The sequence below is a fragment of the Papio anubis genome, chromosome 12 (genome assembly GCF_008728515.1).
Source record: "Papio anubis isolate 15944 chromosome 12, Panubis1.0, whole genome shotgun sequence".
NCBI lineage: Eukaryota > Metazoa > Chordata > Mammalia > Primates > Cercopithecidae > Papio > Papio anubis.
In genome coordinates this window covers 67,429,741-67,455,521 of record NC_044987.1, presented here as the reverse complement: position 1 = coordinate 67,455,521, position 25,781 = coordinate 67,429,741, and the positions used below count along the sequence as shown (strand labels likewise).

The following is a 25,781-nucleotide window of genomic DNA, read 5'->3' as shown; positions in this document are numbered from 1 at the left end:
CTAGTATTGACATTAACTAATTTTGGGACCTTGGGCAATCACTTGATCTATTCTGGGCTTTAGTTTTCCCATGTATAAAATCAAAACATTGGACTAACATCTCTAGTTCCCAGCTATGCAGTTGGAGGATCAATTCCCAGAATAATAATCTGCTGCAATTGCACTTTCTATTCCAGTATCCAGACAGACCATAGTGATGTTTATGTCTATTGCCTAGAAGTATTTACCACTAAATGGTTGGATTGTCTGATATTTCTAAGCAGAGCACAGACTGTGACTTCTGACCAAGAGAAACGGTTGCTACATCAGCTCCGAGAAATCACCAGGGTCATGAAAGAAGGAAAATTCATTGACAGATTTTCTCCAGAGAAAGAAGCTGAGGAGGCTCCTTACATGGAGGACTGGGAAGGTAAACAGCATCTTCTAATTTTTTTATTAGCTGTCAGCCCAGAAAAGAGATCGTACAGATTTTCTAAAAATCAGCTTCATTATTGAGGTATAATATATAAACAGGAATATTAACCAGTTTTAAATGTACAGTTGGATGAGTTTTGACAAATGTATAGAGTTTGTATAATCACACCATAATTTTGATAAAGAACATTTCCATCACCCCAGAAAGCTCCCCCTTCTTTGTAGGTAATGCCCTTCTGCCCCTGGCAACAACTGAAGTGCTTTCTGTACATTTAATTTTGCCTTTTCTGTGTAAGTGGATTATACTGCATATGCTCATTGGCTTCTTTGATTTAGCATAATACTTTTCACATTCATGTTTGTTATTGAGTATATCCATACTTTTTCTCTTGCTGAGTAGTAGTCAGTTATATGCTTATACCATAATTTGTCCATTCACCAGTTGAGGAACGTTTGGGTTATTCCTACCTTTGCACTCTTATGACTCAAGCAGCTATAAACTTCTGCATATGAGTCTTTGTTTGAACATATATTTGTATTTTTTTGGGGTCTATACCTAGGAGTGAGATTTCTGGGTTTAAGGTAATTGTATATTTAACTTTTTTTGTTGTTGTTTTTCAAGACAGTCTCACTTTGTCGCCCAGGCTGGAGTGCAGCAGAGCAATCTCAGCTTGCTGCAACCTCTGCCTCCTGGGTTCAAGTGATTCTCCTGCCTCAGCCTCCCAAGTAGCTGTGATTACAGGTGCCTGGCACCACACCTGTCTAATTTTTGTATTTTTAGTAGAGACAGGGTTTCATCATGTTGGCCAGGCTGGTCTCGAACTCCTGACCTCAAGTGACCCACCTGCCTCAGCCCCTCAAAGTGCTGGGATTACAGGCATGGGCCACCATGCCTGACCACATGTTTAACTTTATTAGAAACTGTCAACCTGCTTTCCTAAGTAGCTCTTCTTTTTCCCTTCCCACCAGCAGTGTATGGCAATTGAAGTTACTCCACATCCTTGGTAACACTTGGTCTTGTCAGTCTTTTTAATTTTATCTATTCTAGTGAGTGTAAAGTGATATCTTAATTGTGACTTTAATTTACCTTTCTCCAGTGACTAATGATGATGAACATTTTTTCATGTGCTTATTTGCCATCTGCATATCTTTGAAGTGTCTGTTCAAATCGTTTGCCAGTTTTTAAATTGGGTTGATTAGGTTCTTGTTGGGTTGCAAGAGTTCTTTATATATTCTGAGTACAAGTTATTTGTCATTTCTGTATTTTGCAAATATTTTATGTAGCTTGCCTTTATATTTTCTTAACAGCATCTTTCAAAGAGTAGAAGTTTTAAATTTTGATGAAGTCCAACTTACCATTTTTTTCTTTATGAATTGCTTTTTTTTTTTTTTTTTGAGACAGAGTCTTGCTCTGGCCCCCCAGGCCTGAGTGCAGTGGCGCCATCTCGGCTCACTGTAAGCTCCACCTCCCAGGTTCACACCATCCTCCTGCCTCAGCCTCCCTAGTAGCTGGGACTACAGGCGCCTGCCACCATGCCTGGCTAATTTTTTTGTATTTTTAGTAGAGATGGGGTTTCACCGTGTTAGCCAGGATGGTCTCAATCTCCCGACCTTGTGATCCGCCTGCTTCGGCCTCCCAAAGTGCTGGGATTACAGGCATAAGCCACTGTGCCAGGCCCATTTTTTATGTTCTGTTTAAGAAATATTTGCCTAACCCAAGGTTTGCCTAACTCCCATGTTTTCTAGAAATTTTACGGTTTTAGCTTTTACATTTAGGCCTGTGATCTATTTTGAGTTAACCTTTATAGATGGTCTGAGGTATCAGGACTGAGGTTTATTTTTTTCCATATCAAATACCCAATTGTTCAGCTTCTTTTGTTACATTTAATTAGCTTGACATTTGCTTGAAAAACCAGTTGACCATGCATGTGCTTGTCTGTTCTGGGCTCTATTCTGTTCCATTGATCTGTATGTCTCTACTTGTACCAATAGCACATGGTCCTTATTACTGTGTCTTTATAGTAAGTCTTGGTTTTGGGTAGTTCAAGTTGTTCAGATTTTTTTTTCCAAAATTATTTTGGCTATTTCCTTCACTATTTCAGATAAATTTACAATTAGTTTGTCAGTTTTTATGAAAAAGCCTGATGGAATTTTGATTGGTACTGCTTTGAATCATTAAATCAATTTGGAAGAATCAATACAGTAACTATATTGAATCTTCTAGTTCATGAACATGTTATATCTCACCATTTTAGATCTTTTAAAAGTTCTCTCAGCAATGTGTGGTAGTTTCCAAGGTATAGGTCTTGCATGTGTGAGGGATACTGGTCTGTGATTTTCTTTTCCTGTAATGTCTTTGGTTTTGATTTCAGGGTAATCCTGGCCTCATAAAATACATTGGGATGTGTTCCTTTTTCTGTTTTCTGGAAAAGTTTCTGTAGAGTTACTGTTATTTATGCCATACAAGTTATGTGGAATTCTCCAATGATATTATCTTGGTCTGGAGTTTTGTTTTCTTTTTTCTTTTCTATTCTTTTCTTTTCTTTCCTTCCTTTCTTTCTTTTTCCTTTTTCCTTTTTTTCTTTTCCTTTTTCTTTCTTTTCTTTCTTTTGTTTTTCTCTCTCTTTTTTTTTTCAGGGTCTTGCCCTGTTGCCCATGAACAGTGGCACATGATCATAGCTCACTGTTTGATCTCCTGGGCTCAAGCAGCCCCCCAACCTCAGCCTCCTCGGTAGCTGGGCCTACAGGCATGTACCACCATGCCTGGCTAATTTTTTAATTTTTCAATTTTTCAATTTTTTAAATTTAAAAAATTAGCCAGGCATGGTGGTACATGCCTGTAGGCCCAGTTACTCATGCCTGGTCTTGTACTCCTGGTCTTAAGCAATCTTCTCGTCTTGGCCTCCCAAATGCTGGGATTATGGGTATGAGCCACTGTGCCCAGTTGACCTGGAGTTTTCTTTGTGGGAAGATGTCTATGAATTTAATGTATTTTATGGATATAGTGCTATTCAGGTCATTCACTTCTTGAGTGAACTTTGATGCTTTGTATCTTTCAAGGAATTTACATAGTTCATCCATGTTGTCAACTTTGTTATTAGTATAAAGTTGTTCATAATATAGTCTAATTATCCGTTTAATGTATGTAAGATCTGTAGAGATGCACTCTCTTCTATTCTTGATCCTGGTAATTTGTTTCTTTTCCTGATCAAGCTGCCCAGAGGTTTATCAACCTTGTTATCTTTTCAAAGAACTATGTTTTGGTTTCTTTTTTTTTTTGGTTTGTTTCTTATTTCATTGACTTGTGTTTCTTTCTTTCTGGTACTTTTGGTTTAATTTGCCTTTTTCTGGTTTCTCAAGGTGGAAGCTTAGACCCATGACCTATATTTTTGGCCATTATTTTATTAATGATCTGTGTCTTTGTATCTCTCTTATTTCTTTCTGGCTCTCCAGTTGCATATATGTTTGATATTGCCCCACAGGTCATGTAAGTTCTGTTCACTGTTTTTCAGGTTTTTTTTTTCTTTACCATGCTTAGTTTTGAATAGTTTTTCCAGCTATGTCTTCAGGTTTATTTGTGTCTTCTTCTACTGTATCTAACCCACTGTTAATCTTATTCAGTGTTTTTTAATTTCAGATATTATCATTTCTAGAAGTTTCATTTGGGTCTTTTTTATATCTCATTTATTCATATTTTACTCTACTTTCTTAAACATATGAGGCATATCTGTAATAGCTTTCTTGACTGTTTTAATTGCTAATTTCATCATCCATGCCATTTCTTGGAATGTTTCTGTTGACTAATTATTCTCCTGGTAATGGGTCCTAATTTCTTTTTTTTTTTTTTTTTCATACCTGGTAGGTTTTGATTTGATGATGGATATTACAAACTTTACATTGTTAGGTGCTGGATTTTGTTTTAGTGCTTTAAATAGTGTTGGATTTCATTAGGTTAGCAGTTAGGTTAGTAGAAAACAGTTGAATCCTTTAAGGCTTTAGCATTTTTTAGGTTGGGTCCAGAACAGCCTTTATTCTAGGGCTAATTTTTTAGTTATATGCTTATACCATAATTTGTCCATTCACAAGTTGAGGAACGTTTGGGTTGTTCTGGCTTTGCACTCTTATGACTCAAGCCGCTATGAACTTTTGTATATGAGTCTTTGTGAATATTTATAGCAGGTTACTTTTAATAGCCAAGAACTGGAAACAACCTGAATGTCTTTTAGGAGGTGAATGAACTGTGGTATATAAATACTGTGGTATACACTCAGCAATAAAAAGGAATGAACTATATGTACAACAACCTAGATGAATTTCTGGAGCATTATGCTGAGTGTAGGGGGAAAAACTAATTCCCAAAGGTTACATACTATATGATTCCATTTATAATTGACATGGCAATATTATAGAAATAGAGAACTGATCAGTTGTTGCTAGGAGTTAAGACAGGAATAGGAGTAGAAAAGAGTGAGTGTGCCATGAAAGGGCAACATAAGGGATCCTTGTGGTGATGGAAAATGTTCTGTATACTGACTGTATCAATATTAATATCCTGGTGGCTATATTGTAGTATAGTTTTGCTAGATGTTGCCTTTGGGAGAAACTGGATAAAGGGTACATGAGATTTCTGTATTACTATTAGTATTATTTTTTAAAGGGATAGGGTCTTAACCATGTTGCCCATGCTGGGGCTCAGGCGATCCTCCCACCTCAGCCTCCTGAGTAGCTGGGACTCCAGGTGCATGCCACTGTGCCTGGCTTGTATTATTTCTTATATACTGCCAGTGAATCTGTAATTATCTAAAAATAAAAAAGGTTAATTTTTTTAAAAAGCAACACAAATTCTAAGGGAAAAGATTGTGTAACTTAAATACATAAAACTTTTACCTTCTGCAGATCAGAGAATATTACACAGTTTAAAGGACAAGAATAAACTGGAAAAATATTTATAACAAATATAATTGAAAAAAGTTATCTTTTTTTTTTTTTTTTTTTTTTTGAGACAGAGGCTTGCTTTGTTGCCCAAGTTGGAGTGCTGTAGCTTGATATCTGCTCATTGCAATCTCTACCTCCTGAGTTCAAGTGATTCTTGTGCCTCAGCCTCCCAAATAGCTGGGACTACAGTCATGCGCCACCATGCCCAGCTAATTTTTTTGTTTTTAGTAGAGATGGGATTTCGCCATGTTGGCCAGACTGGTCTTGAACTCCTGGCCTCAAACGATCTGCCCACCACAACCTCCCAAAGTGCTGGGATTACAGATGTGAGTCACTGCATCTGGCCGATATCTTTAATATGTTAAAAAGTTCTTGAACTAATTTAGAAAACACTGATATCCTTACAGATAAGCAGTTCACAAAGAGAAAAAATGCAGCCAGCTATGAAACATATAAAAAAGTATTTTAATCTCACAAGTGATTAATGAAATGAAATTCAGTTTTTCCTCCAAATTGCAGTTTTCATTGTTCCCCCTCTACCTACCTTTTAGGTTTTGTTGAAAATATATGGAATTTTAACTACAAGTGATATTAATTTTTAAAGATACTAACCTTTTCTGTTTTAAGTGTCATTTCTTAACAGTAGCATTAAATTCCTAGGCCACATTATCAATACTTATTTTATGTTGATAATTCTTACAGATTTCATTGTTAACCACTGTCTCATATATAGCATCATTTTTCTTGAATTTAAATTTTGACTAAGTTTTGTATTTGTCAAGAATATCTTCATATTTCTTTCCCATATAATATTGTGTACTGAGTACTTGGATATCTGTACATATTTTTCACCTGTACACAAACAAATTGTTTGGCTGCGTATAAAATCATTGATTATGCCACTTTCCCTAAAAAGTTAGAAAATATTGCTTCATTCTTTACTTTAATTTGATGTTGAAAATGAGAAATCTTATCCTGGTCTGCTCCTTTTTCTCAATAGGTTACCTGTTTTTAGTTAGCTAGCTTGCTTGTTTTCTGTCTGGAAATTTGTTTTTTCTTTCTTTTCTTTTTTTTTTAAATTATACTTTAAGTTCTAGGGTACATGTGTACAACGTGCAGGTTTGTTACATAGGTATACATGTTCCATGTTGGTTTGTTCCACCCATCAACTTGTCATTTACATTAGGTATTTCTCCTAATGCTATCCCTCTTCCAGCCCTCCATCCCCTGACAGGTCCCAGTGTCTGATGTTCTCCACCCTGTGTCCAAGTGATCTCATTGTTCAGTTCCCACCTATGAGTGTTTGGTTTTCTGTCCTTGTGATAGTTTGCTAAGAATGCTGGTTTCCAGCTTCATACATGTCCCTGCAAGGGACATGAACTCATTCTTTTTTATGGCTGCGTAGTATTCCATAGTGTATATATGCTACATTTCCTTAATCCAGTCTATCATTGATGGACATTTGGGTTGGTTCCAAGTCTTTGCTATTGTGAATAGTGCTGCAATAAATGTACATGTGCATGTGTCTTTATAGTAGCATGATTTATAATCCTTTGGGTATATACCCAGTGATAGGATTGCTGGGTCAAATGGTAATTCTAGTTCTAGATCCTTGAGGAATCGCCACACTGTCTTCCACAATGGTTGAACTAATTTGCACTCCCACCAACAGTGTAAAAGCATTCCTGTTTCTCCACATCCTGCCCAGCATCTATTATTTCCTTACTTTTTAATGATTGCCATTCTAACTGGCGTGAGATAGTATCTCATTGTGGGTTTGATTTGCATTTCTCTGATGACCAGTGATAGCATTTTTTCATATGTCTGTTGGCTGCATACGTGTCTTCTTTTGCGAAGTGTCTGTTCATATCCTTTGCCCACTTTTTGATGGGGTATTTTGTTTTTTCCTTGTAAATTTGAGTTTTTTGTAGATTCTAGATATTAGCCCTTTATCAGATTGGTAGATTGCAAAAATTTTCTCCCATTCTGTAGGTTGCCTGTTAACTCGAATGGTAGTTTCTTTTGCTGTGCAGAAGCTCTTTAGTTTAATTAGATCCCATTTGCCAATTCTGGCTTTTGTTGCCATTGCTTTTGGTGTTTTAGTCATGAAGTCCTTGCCCATGCCTATGTCCTGAATGGTATTGCCTAGGTTTTCTTCTGGGGTTTTTATGGTTTTTGGTCTAACATTTAAGTCTTTAATCCATCTTGAATTAATTTTTGTATAAGGTGTAAGGAAGGGATCCAGTTTCAGCTTTCTACATATAGCTAGCCAGTTTTCCCAGCACTATTTATTAAATAGGGAATCCTTTCCCCATTTCTCATTTTTGTCAGGTTTGTCAAAGATCAGATGGTTGTACATGTGTGGTGTTATTTCTGAGGCCTCTGTTCTGTTCCATTTGTCTGTATATCTGTTTTTGTACCAGTACCAGGCTGTTTTGGTTACTGTAGCCTTGTAGTATAGTTTCAAGTCAGGTAGCGTGATGCCTCCAGCTTTTAAAAATTCTGAATTTGGTCAGATAATCTGTGCATGTCTGAGTGTGTACGAATGTGTGGATTTTTCATAGTATTTTTGTCAAGCATTTAGTGAGTCCTTCCCATCGGAAGACTCAAGGCTTTCTTCAGCTAAAGGATATTTTATTTTATAATCTCTTTAATTATTGCTCCCATTTACCCTATTTTGTTCTCTCGTTCTAGAAGTCCAGTAATTCTGAAATTGGATATTGTTGATAGTTTGCCATGCAGCTTATCTTTTTTCCTCATAATTTCCACTTCTTTATCATTTTATCTTTGTGCTGGGAGAATTCCTCAACTTGGACTTTAAATATACTAATTTGGTTTTCAGCCGTGTCCATTTCAATCTGCTATTTTCTTTTTCTTTTTTTTTTTTTTTTTTTTGAGACAGAGTCTCGCTCTGTCTTCCAGGCTGGAGTGCAATGGCGCGATCTCAGCTCACTGCAACCTTTGCTGCCTGGGTTCAAGTGATTCTCTTGCTTCAGCCTCCTAAGTAGCTGAAACTACGGGTGCCCGCCACTACTCCCGGTTAATTTTTTTGTATTTTTAGTAGAGACAGGGTTTCGCCATGTTGGTCAGGCTGGTCTCGAACTCTTGACCTCAGGTGATCCAACTGCTTCAGTCTCCCAAAGTGTTAGGATTACAGGAGTGAGCCAATGCACCTCACCCAATCTGCTATTTTCTTGCTGAGCATTAATTTTTTTTTATTTACAATTATGGCTTTCTATTCAATAGCTCCTTTTTATTTCTTGTTTGCTCCCTTTTTAAATTGAAGCCTGGCTAGGTTTTATCAATGCAGTATCTTCTTGAATATTATTGGTAATATCAATCATAAATTGGTTGATATTAACTCCTATTTCCTGCACTATTTTATTAGAGACTATTGGCATAGTTTGTTTTGGTTAGTTTTGTTCCCTCATTTTGAACTGCTGGTTTTCTCATAGGAGCAGTGAATTTTTGTTGCTTGCTTATATTTTTAATGATGTTCTTTTTTTTTTTTTTTTTTTTTTTTGAGACAGACTCTCGCTCCGTTGCTTCCAGGCTGGTGTGCAGTGGCGCGATCTTGGCTCACTGCAAGCTCTACCACCTGGGTTCATGCCATTCTCCTGCCTCAGCCTCCCAAGTAGCTGGGACTACAGGCTCCTGCCACCATGCCTGGCTAATTTTTTGTATTTTTAGTAGAGATGGGGCACTGTGTTAGCCAGGATGGTCTCGATCTCCTGACCTCATGATCCACCCGCCTCAGCCTCCCAAAGTGCTGGGATTACAGGTGTGAGCCACCGCACCCGCCCTTAATGATGTTCTTGAGTAACCAGTAATGTTGGCTTACATAGGCTACCTCAGCAGTTTTATGAGTTATTATTTGATTTTCCTCAGGGGGCCTCTTCCTCTTTTAAAAAGAAAATTATTTATTTTAATGAATACATAAAATTATATATATCGATGTTTTTATATATGTATACACTGTGAAATGGCTAAATCAAGCTATTTAACATATGCATTACCTCACATACTTAAGGATTTTTGTGGTGAGAACACTTAAAATGTACTCTGTTAGCAATTTTCAAATATACAACATACTGTTATTAACTGTAGTCTGTACAATATATAATAGATCTCTTGAACTTACTTATTCCTCCTATCCAGCTGAAATTTTATGTCCTTTGACTGGCATTTCCCTGATACCCCCAGCTTCTGATAACCACTATTTTATTTTCTTTATGATCTTGACTTTTTTACACTCCACATATAAGTGAAATCACGCTGTATCTGTCTTTGTGTGCCTGGCTTATTTCGGTTAACATAATGTCCTCCAAGTTCATCCATGTTGTCATAAATAACAGGATTTCCTTTTTGAAAGCTGAGTAGGTCAGGTGTGGTGGCTCACGCCTGTAATCCCAACACTTTGGGAGGCTGAGGCAGGTGGATCACTTGAGCCTAGGAGTTCAAGACCAACCTGGGTAACACGGTGAAACCCTGTCTCCACAAAATACAAAAGATTGCTAGGTATGGTGGCATGTGCCTAGTCCCAGCTACTTGGGAGGCTGAGGTGGGAGGCTGAGATGAGTCCAAGAGGTGGAGATTGCAGTGAGCTGAGATTGTGCCACTGCACTCCAGCCTGGGTGACAGTGTGAGACCTTGTCTCAAAAAAAAAGAAAAAAAAAACAACTGAGTAGTATTCTGTTGTGTATATGTGCCACATTTTCTTTATTCATCCATTCATGGATGTTCAGATTGATGCTATAGTGTGGCTATTGTGAATAATGCTGCAGTGAACATGGGAGTGCAGATATCTTTTTGACGGACTGATTTCTTATCTTTTGGATATATATCCAGTAGTGGTATTGCTGGATCATATGATAGTTCTATTTTTAATTTGTTGAGGAGTCACTATACTGTTTTCCATACTGACTGTACTAGTTTACATTCCCAGCAATAGTATATAAGGGTTCCCTTTTCTCTACATCCTTGCCGACACTTATTATTGCCTTTTGTCTTTTTGATAATAGCCATTCTAACAGATGTGGTGATATTGTGGTTTAAATTTGCAATTCTTGAATGTTTAGTGATGTTGAGCACTTTCTCATATGCCTGTTGACTATTTTTAATGTCTTCTTTTGAGAAGCGTCTATTTATATCCTTTGCCTATTTTTAAATTAGGTTTTCTTTTGCTATGGAGTTGAGTTCCTTATATATTTTATATATTAACCCATTATCAAATATATGGTTTGCAAATATTTTCTCCCATTACATAGATTGTCTCTTCACTCTGTTGTTTCCTTTGCTGTACAGAAGCTTTTTGCAGTAATCCCATTTGTCTGTTTTCACCTTTGTTGCATGGGCTTTTGGTGTCATATCCAAAAATATCATTGTCCAGACCAATGTCATGGAGCTTTTTCCCTAGGTTTTCTTCTAGTAGTTTTACAGTTTCAGGTCTTAGGTTTAAGTCTTCAGTGCATTTTGAGTTGATTTTTGTAAACATGAGGTGTGAGATGAGGGTCTGATTTCACTGTTTTCCATGTGGATATCCAGTTTCCCCAACACCATTTATTGAAGAGATTGTTCTTTGACCTTTTTGTGTTTGTCATTTGACCTATGTATATGTGTGTACGTTTTATTTTTTGGCATCTTTGTTTAAAAAAATTGACCGTAAATGTGTGGATTTATTTCTGGGCTTTCTATTCTGTTCCATGAGTCTGTATGTCTGTTTTTATGCCAGTAACATACTGTTTTGATTACTATAGCTTTGTAGTAGATTTGGGAATCAGGCACTGTGATGCCTCTGGCTTTGTTCTTTTTGTTCATGATTGCTTTGGCCATTTGGGGTCTTTTGTGGTTCCATATGAATTTTAGAATTGTTTATTCTATTTCTGTGAAAAATTGTCATTGAAATTTTGATAGGGATTGTATTGAATCTGTAGATTACTTTGTATACTATGGACATTTTAGTAATATCAGTTCTTCCAATCCATAAACAGGACATCTTTTCATTTTATTTGTGTCTTCTTCAATTTCTTTCATCAAAATTTTATAGTTTTCAGTTCAGCCTCCCAAGTAGCTGGGATTACAGGCATACACCACCACGCCCAGCTAATTTTGTATTTTTAGTAGAGGTGGGGTTTCACCTTGTTGGTCAGGCTGGTCTCGAACTCCTGACCTCAGGTGATCCACTCACCCCAGCCTCCCAAAGTGCTGGGATTACAGGCGTGAGCCACTGCACCCAGCCTATACTTTCATATATATATATATTTGTGTTACTAAATAGTGTCCCTTGCTCTCTACTTGAAGAACACCCTTGAGCATTTCTTATAAGATAGATCTTGTGCGGATAAGCTCCTTCAACTTTTGTCTGGCAGAGTGTTTGTTTTTTCCTCATTTCTGAAGGAGAACTTTGCCAACTACAATATTCTTGGTTGACCTTTTTTTGTTTTTGTTTTCCATAAGCATTTTGAATATATTTTCCCACTCTTTTCTGGCCTTTAAGGTTTCTGCTGATAAATCTGTTAGAACTCACTTATATGTGATCTACGTTTTTTCTTTTGCTGCTTCCAGCATCCTCTCTTTTATTTTTGATAGTCTGATTATAATACTTCTTGATATAGTCTTACTTGAGTTCAGTCTGATTGGAGACTTTTGACCTTCCTGTACCCAGATATTTGTAACTTTCCCCAGATTTGTATAGTTTTCTGCTATTATTTCTTTAAACTTTCTATCCTTTTGTCTCTCTCTCCTCCTTCTTGAACTCCAGTTCCCATAAATCCCATAAGCTGCCCCATAAATCCCATAAGCTTTCTTTCTTTTCATTCTTTTTTTCTCCCCCAACTGTATATTGTCAAATAATGTCTTTAGATTCAAAGGTTCATTCTTTTGCTCAATCAGTTTTGCTGTCGATACTCTCTATTGCATTTTTCATTTCATTTCTCATATTTTTCAGCTGTAGAATTTCTATTTGATTTTTTATATGTAATTTCAATCTCTTGTAAATTTATTTATTTATTTATTGTTTTCCTGGTTTCCTTTAATTGTTTCTCTGTATTTTCTTGAAGTTCGCTGAGTTTCCTTAAAACAGTTATCTTGAATTCTTTGTTAGGCAATTCATGTTCATGTGTCTTTATTTCCTTTTTTTTTTTTTTTGAGACGGAGTTTTGTCTTGTTGCCCAGGCTGGAGTGCAATGGCATAATCTCGGCTCACTGCAACCTCTGCCTCCTGGGTTCAAACAATTCTCCTGCCTCAGCCTCCAGAGTAGCTGGAATTACAGGCACCTGCCACCATGCCCGGCTAACTTTTTGTATTTTTAGTAGAGACAGGATTTCACCATGTTGGCCAGGTTGGTTTTGAACTCCTGACCTCAGGTGATCTACCTCTCTTGGCCTCCTAAAGTGCTGAGATTACAAGCGTGAGCCACCGCGCCCCGGCATATCTTCATTTCTTTAGGGTCTGTTCCTGGTGCTTTATTTTGTTCATTGGTGGCAACATGTTTCCCTGATTGTTCTTGATCCTCATGGCTATGCATTGGTGTCTGTGCATTTGAAGAAGCAGGGACTTATGCTGGTGAATGGTTTTTGCATACTGGCTTTGTCTGGAAAAGCCATTCACCAGTCAGCATGCCCAGAGATTCTGGATAGGCCATTTGGTGTGATCTGCAGGTGGCCTTGCTGCTAGAGTCCTTAGGCAGGGTGGCCTGGTGCTGAGTCCATGGGGTTGGGGTTGAATCCTGGATCCCCTGGGGTGTACCTGTTGATTAAATCCTCAGGCATGGACCTGGAGCTCATATCTTGTGCGGAGAGGCTATCCCAAAGCCTAGGTCCGCAAGGGCTGACCTGGGGCTGGACTGGGCCTTGAGCCTGGGACTTCAGAGATTGGCCAGATGCTAGAATGAACATGGTGCCTGGGTCCACTGAAATGGGCCTGGAGTCTGAGTCTGATGGATGTGTCTGGAGGCTAGGTCCATTAGGGCTGGCCTGGGTCCTGGGGCCACAGGCCCCAGCCTAGAACCTAGGTCCATAGAGGCAGTCCTGGGGTTCTGAGGGCCAGCCCAATGCTAGGGTCTACTGGGTTGGCCTAGACCCAGGGTCTGCTGGATTGTGGGAATGCAGGGGCCAACCTGAAAGTAGCGGGGGTCAGAGACTAGCCTGGCACTGGGCAGGCCTGGAGTCTGTGTCTGCAGGTGCTGGCCTGGTAACTGAAGTTAGGGGTGCCAATTTGGCATTGGGGCTACACGGGCAGACCTGGCCCTGGTTTTGTCTGGAACCTAGGGTGGGACTGGATTATGGGACCATAGTTGCTGGCCTGATGCTTGGTAGCCCCAGAGTCTGTATCTGCAGGGGCCAGCATGGAGGCTGGGTTTGTGGGTACAGGCATTATGACTAGGGAGGCAGAGCTGGACTGAGGCCTGGTGTTGGGGTAGGCTGAGAGCCTGAGTCTGGGTGGCCTTCCCTCTTAGAGCAGATAGTCATGAAAATTCAAAGGTAAGCTTTGTTCTAGGTGTGGGAAGGCAGGGACATGCCAGCAAATGGACTTCTTTTAAGCATTCAGTGGCTGGGAGCTGACTAGCAAGCAGCTTTTCCAGCTCCTGTCCTTGACCATGGAGGCTGAGGGTCTTGGGTAGCTAAGCTCCACTTTACCTAGTATTCCATCCACAGTAAGTTGAGCCTTGGAATAAAGACTGCATTGGCAAAATTCTTAACATACTACTGTGAGTGCTGGTGAGGGTGTGATAAGATGGACAGTCTTTGTATCACTGGTAAGATTGAAAATTTATACCACTCTTCTGGAAAGGAATTTGGCAGAGTATAGAAAAGACTTTTAAAATGTCCATTCCCTTTGGTCTAGTTTTCATATTTATAGAAATCTATCTTAAAGAATTAAGGAAGTGGACATAGACTTACATTAAGAGATCTTAACTTGTATACTACTTATAATAGGGGAAAATTGGAAAGAATCTAAATGTCCTAGAAAAGAGGACTAGTAAATCATGTCAGTTATGTAGCTATATGATGAGGTGTTTTGCAGCCAGCTTTCAAATGCCTAATGACATGGAGAGATGCTCGATATAATGTTGAATTGAAAAACATCAGGATATAACCTTTTATGCACAAATATGATCCTTCTTTTTAAAAAAAGGGAATAAGAAAATACATGTTGGCTGGGTGCCGTAGCTCATGCCTGTAATCCCAACACTTTGGGAGACCGAGGTAGGTGGATCACCTGAGGTCAGGAGTTTGAGACCAGCCTGGCCAACATGGTGAAACCCCATCTCTACTAAAAATACAAAAAATTAGCCAGGTGTGGTGGAATGCACCTGTAGTCTCAGCTACTCAGCAGGCTGAGGCAGGAGAATCACTTGAACCATGGACGTGGAGGTTGCAGTGAACCGAGATTGCACCACTGCATTCCAGCCTGGGCAGGTCTCAGAGCGAGACTCCGCCTCAAAAGAAAAAAAGAAAAGAAAAGACATGTTTTATATGGTTAAAAGGCCAGAAAAAAGCAAATTATTATGAGTGATGATATGGGTGATTTGTGTTTTCTTTTTTAAATTAGCCTGTATGTTTTCCAAATTCTCTACAAATGAGTCTGTATGATTTTTATAGTCAGAAAAAGCAGTGAATGTAGAAATGTCTCCACACACCCTACATTGCACCAAAAAAGACTTATTTGTCACAGTTTGTAGGCACAAAGTGGTTTACGTTAGGGTTGAATTTGCCAATTATCATAATGGGCAAATGGGTTCTGAATCCTCCAGCTTTCTGCACTGTATCATGATCACTGCCGCTGGTGCCAGTACTGGTGTGTGAGCTCCAGCACGGCCCATCTGCTGCTCAGGCTTGCTTGGCTGACACAGATTTATTTCATTTCGTTTGGTAATTTGGCAACAGTTTCTCTTTTCTCATTATCCTAGCTGGGATTCAGTACCAGTGTTATTCATTTTGTTTACCAGTTTGTTGTTTTCTTTTGTTCCATTTTGTGAAGATGAAGAAGCCAACAACAGGAATTCTGTCTTCCAAAAATGCAGTGCTTGTCCTTCGGGATCTTGGGCATGTCTTGCTAAAGTGCTCTCTATTTTTGACACTTGCAAGCCATTTCAATTGTTTTGATAAATAGAAAGCTTCATGGGGTATTTTTCAAAGAGCTTAGCATTCCTTTCCTCTCCCCCCTTCACCAAGGGAGATTTGGAAATTGTTCCAAATAGAAATTATAAACATTAGCCTGGAGCCGTGCTCTGATATTTGATGCCTTTTTTTTTTTTTTAAACTAAAGGCTCACGTTGTTTGTTTAATCTTCATCAGTACTGCAAAAACACGTGGTATAAGACTTAACTCTGCCCCAAGCACCCTACACATAAGAAGGGATTTTCATCTGAATTGGTTTGTATTTCAGAGCATTGGGATAGTCAGCCAGATTGCTAAGAATTTGCGCAAGTGAAACTTTAGAACTATTGGAATCTTAAGAGATGTCTTCAATGGATCTATTAGGATAAGATGGCTGCTGCCTGAGAATCCTCTTTGAACCTGACACAATTTCTTTTTGAGGAGACATTCTTTGTAATACTTTGTGCTACTTTTCTCTCTAGGTTACCCTGAAGAGACTTACCCAATTTATGACCTTTCAGAGTGTATCAAGCGTAGGCAAGAAACAATTTTGGTGGATTACCCTGACCCAAAAGAGCTTTCTGCTGAAGAAACAGCTGAGAGAATGGGAGTGATAGAAGAGGAAGAATCAGATCATTTGGGTTGGGAAAGTCTGCCCACTGACCCCAGAGCCCAGGAAGATAATTCTGTCACCTCGTGTGATCCAAAGCCAGAAACATGTTCCTGCTGTTTTCATGAAGACGAGGATCCTGCTGTCTTGGCAGAGAATGCTGGATTCAATGCAGATAGCTACCTTGAGCAAGAGGAAACCACTAAAGAAGAGTGGTCCCAGGACTTTAGAGATGAAGGGTTGGGCATCAACATCGATAAAGCATATACAGGCAGCATGCTGAGGAAGCGTAACCCCCAGGGTTTAGAGTGAAAACAGCCAGTCTGAAGTATCCATTACTCAAGTCCCAAGGTGACCTTTCTCTCCTCAGATTTCCTTCTTGGCCCTGTGCCCTGTACTTTCTTCACTGTGTTCAAGTGTCATAGCTATCAGGCCACTATCATGGATATCATGTATCCTTCCTGGTGCTCACACACCTGTCACCTTGTAAAACATGGACATTAGTGTGAACACAGGACAGCTTTGCTCTTTCTCTTCCTGCCTTTCCCCTATCAGAGAAGTTGATCCATTAAGTAATTATGTTTGGTCTATTGTAGTTACAGATGGAACCACTCAGGGGCAAAGGTCTGACTCTTCCTGGTAGGTGTAACAGATAGTTCACCTGTGAACGAACATCAGCTTACAGATGATGACTTAAGGTTGCAAGAATGAAGATTTCAGACTCCAAGATGCCTTATTCTTTGGGCCTTGAGCAGGTTAGTAGTCCCCTGGGGAAAAGAGAACATTTTATTTGTGGGGCTGGGCCCAGAGCAGGGTAAGACTGCTCTCTGAGCTGAAGCCTCTTCCTTGCAGTGAGGGTCTTCCTAGGAACATTGATGCTGCCTCAAACGTCCTCTTTTCTCCAGAGTAGGGAAGACTCCCACTGATCTGAGAATGAGCCCAGAGGCTTGTTTGGGGACTGTTTTACTCTGATACTGCCTGGATATCTAGCTTCCTTGACCCCTGTTCTGCTTAACAGAACTGCCAACCCCAGAAGTACCTTTGCACTCCTGGTTTTCAGTGGACAGAGGAAGCTTTAGATAAAGACTTTAGACCCTGCCTTGCAGAGACAAGACTTGAGGCCATTGAAGCTGTAGGAAGGCCTGCCCAGGGATGGTCCTGCCATGAGGAGGCTGCAGCCCTATAAGAGGGCTCAAGATTGTGAATTCTGCTCCTGCCATGAGGAGCTCAGAAGGCCAGGAAGCCAGCAACTGGGGAGAGAATCTGTGCGCTTATGGACAGTCCTTACCTAAAGCTGTTTCTGAATGTTGCACCCTTTGAGAAATTTGTTCTCAAAAGCACATAAATTGAAACAGAAATGAGAACTGATCTTGTATACAAAGTGCCAACTCAACAGGGAAGTTGGAGTATGTCTGTTGCAGAGAACCAATGTAGCAGCGCCCAGGGGTAGAGACCATATGTTCCATACTCAGATATTTGGGTTTTTTGAGAGAGCTGGGGAAAGTCGCAACTAGATTAGGCCTGAGAGATTTTGACCAAACTAAAGGCCTTTTCTCCTTACTGCATCTGACACGTCTTGAGACAAGATAGTACCCATGAATTACATCATGAAGTATGTGTGAATTCAGTTTACATGTAAGACCTGAGAGTTTGAAGAGGGCACATTCCCAAAGACATTCCCAGTCATGAAATGTAGAAGACTGGAAAATTAAGAAATTATGTAAAGGTAGATATGGCTTTTAGAGTTACATTATGCTTGGCATGAGTAAGATGCCAGGAAAATAGTTTAAAATCATACATCAGCATACAGACTGCTGTTAGAAGGTATGGGATCATAGTAAGATAATCTGTCAGCTACTACTAGGCATTTATTGTTAATTGAGCTACAGAGAAAAGTCATTCAAGACTGAATTTATAAAAGTATATTGCATCTATCTCTGTGTAGAACATTTGCTTCACATTGTAAAGAATGCAGTTTAAAATGTGTTGAATGCAATCTAGATGTACACTAAAGCTGAAAAATAACAGGTGCTCTTTACTGTTTCGATAAATTGTTTTCTGTTATTTCCCTTCGTTTACTATGAGGGGTTGATTTATGAGGAGAGCTCTGGGTTCCTCGCTCAGATTTCCTTCTTGCCCTAGGGTATGATTCCCTTATTAGAGATAAATACTTCTGTTTTCTTCTAGCTAATTCATTCATTTAGCAGTCAGTTGCTCAGTGCTAGGTACTAGGAACAGAGGCTCAATTTCTGCTCTCAAAAAACTCAATATAATGAGAGAGAGCCTGACAGATAAAATGAACTATGACTCTGTAAGAGGGCTCAAGATTGTGAATTCTGCAGGCAGAGAAACATGAGCCGTGGTCTGTCCCTGCATTTTCTAGCTGTGGAATCTTGGATCGGCTCCTTAACTGGTCTGAGCTTTGGCTTCAGGGTAGTAAAGGGAAGAGTATTAAAAGTTCTGGTTAAATGAAATCAGTGTGTGTGTGTGTGTGTAAAACAGCATTGGTTCTAGCTCATACATGATAACCACTCATTAAGTGGTAATTATGTTTTTATTATAAGGGCTATGCTATAATTCAGACATGGGCCCAAAACTACAGGAAAGAGAAATTGTTTTTGCTAAAGTATTTCCAAGACACTTCAGTTTCTTGGGAGGTGGGCCTTGAGGCATGCTAAGAACTTCTTCAGGTGGGCAAAGAAGAGAGGACATTCTTGGCAGAAAGAGATGTTGAAAAAAGCAGTAGGTGTGAAAATACATGGATGTTCAAGTATTTTGATGAGGCTGGTATGTAAAGTGTTGTTAGTCTTTGGGGAAAATTGGCTTATGGAAATTCCTGCCAGAAGTACTAAGCCCTTATGGTAGTTCTTCCTGCCCTAGCTCTTGGTTGGTTTATATATAAAGAATATATTTGTGTATGTATATATCAGACATTTGGATGTACCTTTCAGTTATTTAGAATTCAGACAATTCTTTTTGGATTTTCCAGAATTATTTTATCCTTCAGGGATGATAGTTATGTGTGTATACAACCCAGGATGACAAAATCATGGGACTGGTTTTTGTGGCCAGGGCTGCTGTTTCTTTTCTTGCGGTCTTCATTTCTCACAACAAGGGGGCTGGGAACTTGATCAGTCCCCTGGCCTTTGGGCAGTGTGGCAGAGTACACAAGTCATACCTCTATGGACAGTTAGCCCACAAAACAACTGCATAATCTGGGATCATTCTTGATAAATCAGGTGGGTAGTGCAGCCAGGAGATCCTCTTTCCTGGTCACAACGGGAGCACAAAGAAACCATTTCATTATCTCCATGACTAGCTCCAGAAGCTGAGCCCAGAGAGGTGTGCTGAGGAGTGGAGGTGTATTTGGCCTGTAGAAGCAGTGGCCTTTGAGAACCATACTCTGCACCTTATATGGCTTGGGTGATCAAATAACTTATGGTCCAAATGCAAACACCTTGGAAAAAGGGAGCTTTAATGTAATTATGCCAAGGTGATAGGCATAAACTAAGACTATCCTGGACATAGGGCCACCTCTGTCTATAGCCATCTAAGATTTTTCAACCTGCTGACTAAACAAACAAAACTCTCTTTCCTTTTTAGAATATCCTGTATATGCTATTTCCCACCAGGGGCAGAGGCAGAGACCACAGGAGATAGGCCATGGTTCAGGTAGGAAATGCCCTTGGTCACCTCAGAACTCTAGATCTGGGGGAATAAACAAACCTTATTTATTACCCTACTCTCAAAGTTCCCTTCAATCTGGACTATTTGTGTTCCAAAGAAACATTTAATACTTTAGCTATTCAGCAATATTGAGAAAAAAACATGAATACATTTATGACTTTGCCTTGACCATTGACTTTTCTAAAATGTGCTTCCTGTTCATTTCCCTTTTTTTATACAAAGAAAATAGGCCAAATTTCTCCTCTTAGGTCATTCCTTAACCTCTCAGAGAACCAGTTTCCCCATGAATTGGGAAATGCTCTCTTTACAGGGCTGTTTGGATTGAATAAGATGCTGTTTATAAAATGTCTGTGCCAGGGCAAAGCATATGGTAGGTGCTTGGTGACAGCGTGATCACCGTCACCACCAAGTCCAGTGTTGCTGAGATGTCACACTTGACACCCTCTAAGGCTACCCTGACTGCCAGGAGTGGCGCAGGGCCCTTCTGCAGCCTCTGGGTGCCTTTAGTTATAACCTCCTCTCTGGGTCAGACCATTAGCTTTCATGTCTGCTTCTAGCTACCACTCTAGCCTCCCTTCCTTTTTGGTTTCAAATCTGTCAAATCTGCCACAGCTGCCCTGCAACAAAAAAGATTCCTAAGCATGTCTAAGTCCTGTTTAAATGGGTTAGGGTCCAAGCAAGCCCAGAGAAATCAAGTGGTTGGGTCTTTTGTACCTTTTTCATCTCTACAGCCCTGTTCTCTTCTAAAGGCCAGGCCCACAGGGGATACTGAGGAACCACCAGCCCCTTCAGGTGGCACAGCAGACCCTGAAGAGAACTGCTCTAACTTAAGAACCTTCTGACTTCACCATTTTTCCAGTCTCTGGGTGTGGTTCTGATGAACCTTAAACTTGAAAGGGACAGCCAGAGGGAGGACAGTGTTGACCTGCATGTCATTGGTGAGGTTATGACCTCTTTGCTATTACCACCTACTTACCCACCTGAGGCTCCTAGGAAACAATGAATGAAAGGTACAGAAAAAAGGAAGTACACAGGGCTTTTTTCCCCCTTTTATGAAAAAAGTACACGAAAATGTTGAAACAATTCAAGTTTAATTTGTTGATATATGTCTGTACTTAGACAAACACTAAATTCTACAACATACGTAATGTCAACATGGGAAAATACCAAGTTTGTCATTGCACATACCAATAAATAAATACATTTGCTCCAGAATACCAAAGAAGTTTATTCAAAAAGTCACTTAATAAAAGCACAGTTTTGTAAATTTGTCTAAAACTCCAGATAATCTTGAACAAAAATAAATGTCTGACCACTCCAAAATAGGAAAAGACAACTTGTGCAAATAGACACACACATTCTAGGCATTGTGAAAACTGGCTGTGTTCCCAGCAAGAGATCTTGCACCCTCCTGACCAAGCAGTCAGGTTTCCCTTTCCTAGCCATTCTAAGTTGCCTTCTAAGAAAATCTGGATCTCAGCCTCATCTCCAGCTTTGCCTGGACCTTGCTTGGGGGAGGGAGGGACAGGAGCACAGAGGAGAGGGATGTGATGTCTTAGGAAAGAAAAAAAGGCACAGTAATGAGCTATAAAGGTAGTGATGAAAGCAAGGAGTAACTTTCATTCACCCCGAATCCTACAGCAAGCTTTGACAATGTAACATCTTCATCTTGTGGTTTAGGAAAATGGACCTAGAGAGATTACATGGTTTGCTCAAAATCACATAGCTACTCAGTGCAGTAGTGCTTTCTATAAGACCAACTTGCCTTTTCAAACTTGGTTGGAAATTTTAAAAACCAAACCTGTCATAATGTCTGTTCTGCCCCTCCCAACTGTATCCTGAGATGACAGAAAATTCCAGGTGGCCATAAACTCAAACAAGAGCCCAGCCCTTGGCTTATTACTGGTGGCTACTACAAGCCTACACACCAGAGCCCAGGGTAGTATAGAGTCCCAACTCTGGGCCCTGACTGCAGATCATTCAGGTGCCAGTAACAGTGAAAGCAGACTCATTCAGCTATCTGGAGAAGCGTAATCTGAGGGCCACTTGGCATCCTGGGTTGACACAGGGATGCCGCAGCTGGGGTAAGGAATTAGAGAAGGGAAGGCCAGTGTTACTGCAGTAGGAGAAAACCAGGAAGTCCATCTAGGAGATGGAATTTGTGCTTTCATAACAGAGCCATAGAAATGGCTATCTCAGTATCTCCCCTCACTGCAGACTCCATTGTAAGCAAAGCATGGACCTTTTTCTTTCAAATCAACGCTGTCACTTGTTAAATTTAGAACTACCTCTAAATGCTAAGTTTATTTAAGAGGTAAATGTCCTGCAGGCTCCAAAAGTTCTCTTACAGCTTCTGACTATCACAGTCCTGTCTTCCAACACCTGTCTTCGCCATAAGTCTGGACCTTATGTGCTTCCTCTGAACTAGTGTCGTGATTTTTAAGGCACATTCACTAGAATATGTTCAATTTCAACCAAAAGCATACATGCAACATACCAATTTCTTCAGGCAATGCAGAGTGGGAACTGAAAAGCTAACAACATTCTTGGATGGTGTCCTCTCACTCAGAACCCTGAGAGAAAAAGCTGGTATTTTCCCAGGTATACCTTCTGTTCAAAGAGCATGAAATGAATGGACAGAATCCACAGGCGATCATAACATCCTTATTCCTTTCCTACTCATTCTCAGGAATATAATCACAATTAAGAAACCTCAGTTGATTGCTGATTGCCCTTTTCCCCAAATATACACAGAGACACGCAGACACACACATACACAGACCGACACAGAGCACCTTGGAGCCAGAAGGAAAGAAAAGCTAGACTTGGAGAAGAGTTGGGAAAGTGAACTTCACCACTCTGCAGAATTGTTCTGGGGCAGAGGGTGTAGAGTTTTCAGGTGTGGTCCCAGGAGCGGTTACAGAGAAGCTGCCTAAACTCCCAGCTGCCCAATACCATTAGGGACTGCTCATTCTGTCATTAATTCCCTGCCCAATCAAGGACCATCCATCCAGCGAGAGGGTATGAAGGGCAAGAACTCTTACTGTGGGAGAGGCTGAACCCAGGTGGTTTCCAGGGGCGCCAACAGCTTTATGAGTCCAAGCGTCCATAGCCCCAGGGCCAGTATTCAAGGAAAACCAGCATCACCGGGAGTGCACTCAGCTGCTGAGGCTTGTCACTCAATGCCTGACAGAGCTTTGTGGCTGAGGTTACCCTTCTCCACACTCAGACTAGAAAGCTCAGCCCATGTTTCCTGACCCCACCGAAAGATCTAGCCAACTCCCTCTTCTGCTACAGGAGAAAGCAGAGGCCAAGAGTTTTCCTTTGTGCTTCTGATTTTTCCACTACCACCAGGGTCTCTGTCTTACCAGAACTCAGAACCAGCCTGTTTTATCTTAAAATCATAGATCCAGAGAAATAGCTTGACCTGACATTAAAGGTGATCTAGTTTCCATCATCTCAAATGTCACCACATTTCTTCTCCTTAAAGGCAGGGAAGGAAGGGCTAAACTGGAACTATAGAAAGGAGGATGGCACCATGATAACTCGCCAGCCCTGGCACAGAAAGTTCTAGTGCCCTCTAGAAACTGGACCATGTTGCAAAAGCTAATCATTGGAGGGGCCTCTCACAGAGATGTACGGCCGAGGTCTGGGCAGATCCTGCTAGAACAGGTATGCCTTGCTTTAAGCATTCAAAATAGGAAAATCTACATTACAAAGAAATGAGAGCATATTACTTCTACTTAAGTCAAAACAAGTCCTTCACCTACAAAGCCTAACATGTTTAAAATACAACTTATATTTAAAAAAATTTACTTTGCTTTTTGAAACATATCTACTCTAAAGCAAGGTACAATCCCTGCTTGCTTCCCACCGATTTCAGATCTCTATCTGGGCAAGAAGCTTCCACCAGGGTAAGTGACAAATGAGCAAGAGCTTGAGCTTAGAGTTCCCAAGCCTGCCAGCTGGATGGTGCCATCCAAGGAGAAATAGCAGCAGTGGAGGGAATTATCAGGCTCAGCCCCAGAACCTTTATGCACTCTCACCTAGAGCAAAAAGTGTGCGGCAGCCTTACTAAGGCCTGCCTACTGCGGAGTAGCCCTCAAAGAGGGGCCAGACACAGGCCAGTCCCGGATCATACTCACATGCAAAAAGCCAGACAACTTTCAACAGCAAACTGCCTGATTTCCTACTGGAATGGTTTCAATCTTATGTATCAACTCTGTTGTTTCTAAGTCTCTGGAATCGGGGGGAGTGAGGAGGACATGCAGAATGGGCCCCAGGAGGCCAGAGATACTAGTTTCTTGGGGGACAACAGGAACAAAGAAATCAAGAGAACTTGAAGTTCTGAATGCTGCCATTAACCAGCTAGGTGACCTAGGGCAAGCCCCGTTTTCTGTGATTCACCTAAAGCAACAAGGTTGTACTAGATCCCTAAGGGTCCTGCCACCGCTGATCTCTTGTGGTTCTAAAATATTGCCTGACAGCAGTGAGAGAGTTGGGTCGAGAGAGCGAGAGAAAGAGAGAGAATTCTTCAAGGAGCATGCCATGGCCTGAGAATGGTTCTCTGGCAGCAGGATCCCCAGGCATGCCTAGCTGTGTGCAGTCAGCTGGTGACCTGGACCCCATCTGTATTTCCTGGGGGTCGTGCTGGGCTGCTCAGCAGAGAGCTCCTGGGGCAGCTGAGAGAACTCCCAGACCAACCCTGATCCAGGGACCCCGTTCATGCACTTCTGCATGCTGAGCCTGTGTCCTGCAGGCCCCTCCAGTAAGACAGCCCTGTCAATTGGGTTCCTACTGCCTCTGTGAGACACAGCAAACCTGGAGAAATCAAATGCGCTAGAACCCTAGCCACCAGCTGATTCCCACAGCCACTGCGAGCCAGGCACCTGCAATCCTGACAGGGTCCTGCCACTTACTTGTCCCCACCATCCTCCCAACTTCTCTCAGGGTTGGGTGAGGCCTTCTTTAGTTGAAGGGCTTTCTGCAGTTGTTTAAGGGCCAGGCTCGGCCACCAAGCCCTTTGCTACATAAAGTTGACGTGGCCTTCATGCATACACACACTCACTGTGCCCCTACCTGCTGAAGTACCCGATGCCATCTGACTCCTTGCCTGAGCGGATGACTGGGCCACAGCAGCCCTGCATTGTGCTTCCTCTCCCTCTAATGCCTCTTCTGGCCTTCCCAGCTGAAGAGGTTCTTCAGCTTGGTAACCACGACTACGACACACTACTACCCCAAGGGTGGGAGTGTGTGATCTCGGGGCACGAAAGAATTATTTTCATCCCTTCACACCCACCCACCCGCTCTCCACTACTCCCTTGCCTCAGCAGTAGAGGCAAAGGAGCCAGTTCCTGGCTGGCTGGGCCAGGGAGCCCACTGAAGGCCAAAGCTTCATCTGGCAGAAGGCCTATATACAGAGGGTAGGCAGGGCTGTCTCCACAGGCAGGCAGGCAAGCTCCGCTCCAGGCTGGGCAATCCCAAAGGGCACGAAGAGGCCTCTACTCACACGCCAGCTTGCTGTCGAAGCTGGACAGGGCAATGGCAAAGGCCTGCAGCGCACACAGCGGGTAGTTGTAATCCATGGTGAACACATCCTCTGCTACCCGGCCAAACTGCATCACGATGTAGTCCGCTGGGGCCAAGCACAGGCACAGACAGAGAAAAGGACAGGGCAGGAATGGTAGAGCCAGGGAAGGATAGACAGACACCCAAACCACATGAGGGAAGAAAAAGTGAGAAGCGGAGATGCCAGGGGAATCACAAAGGAAGTAAAACAAAGGCCAATTGGGAGAAGTGGCAGCAAAGAGGTAGCAGATGGCAAAGAAGAAAGTAAGATGCATGTGAACACCAGGGGACAGAGAAGAGGAAAAGTCCTTTTAAGGGGTGTTCCCATGCCTGAGACTCTGCTGAATACACAGAATCTAGGACCAGGGCTGCAAAGACGGTTCTTCCAGGACCTCCCAGTCATTAGGGTTAGAAAGTTCCATACATCTAACCTAAGCTGTATAGCTCACATTCTTAAACTCTAGCC

The 25,781-nt window shown here is 41.2% G+C and overlaps 2 protein-coding genes across 24 annotated transcripts in view; one reads left to right on the top strand and one right to left on the bottom strand.

The window, feature by feature from the left end:
• The window catches only part of RIC3 (RIC3 acetylcholine receptor chaperone), a 78,698-nt gene that overhangs the window by 44,787 nt on the left and 8,130 nt on the right, over positions 1-25,781 (top strand). For 6 of the 20 annotated variants that reach the window (XM_009186677.4, XM_017948673.3, XM_021926129.2 and 3 more), the window contains 2 exons: positions 261-409; positions 15,933-18,534. In XM_009186677.4, coding sequence (XP_009184941.3) covers positions 261-409; positions 15,933-16,372 — 589 coding nt within the window. In that variant the 3' untranslated portion in view covers positions 16,373-18,534. Of the gene's footprint in view, positions 1-260; positions 410-15,932; positions 20,963-25,781 lie in introns of those variants that run through there. The other 14 variants (XM_017948668.3, XM_031653309.1, XM_021926130.2 and 11 more) reach the window with 11 other exon arrangements.
• The window catches only part of TUB (TUB bipartite transcription factor), an 88,200-nt gene continuing 83,374 nt past the window's right edge, over positions 20,956-25,781 (bottom strand). For all 4 annotated transcript variants that reach the window (XM_021926124.2, XM_017948665.3, XM_031653305.1 and 1 more), the window contains one exon: positions 20,956-25,382. In XM_021926124.2, the coding sequence (XP_021781816.2) occupies positions 25,249-25,382 (134 nt within the window). In that variant the 3' untranslated portion in view covers positions 20,956-25,248. The remainder of the gene's footprint in view (positions 25,383-25,781) is intronic.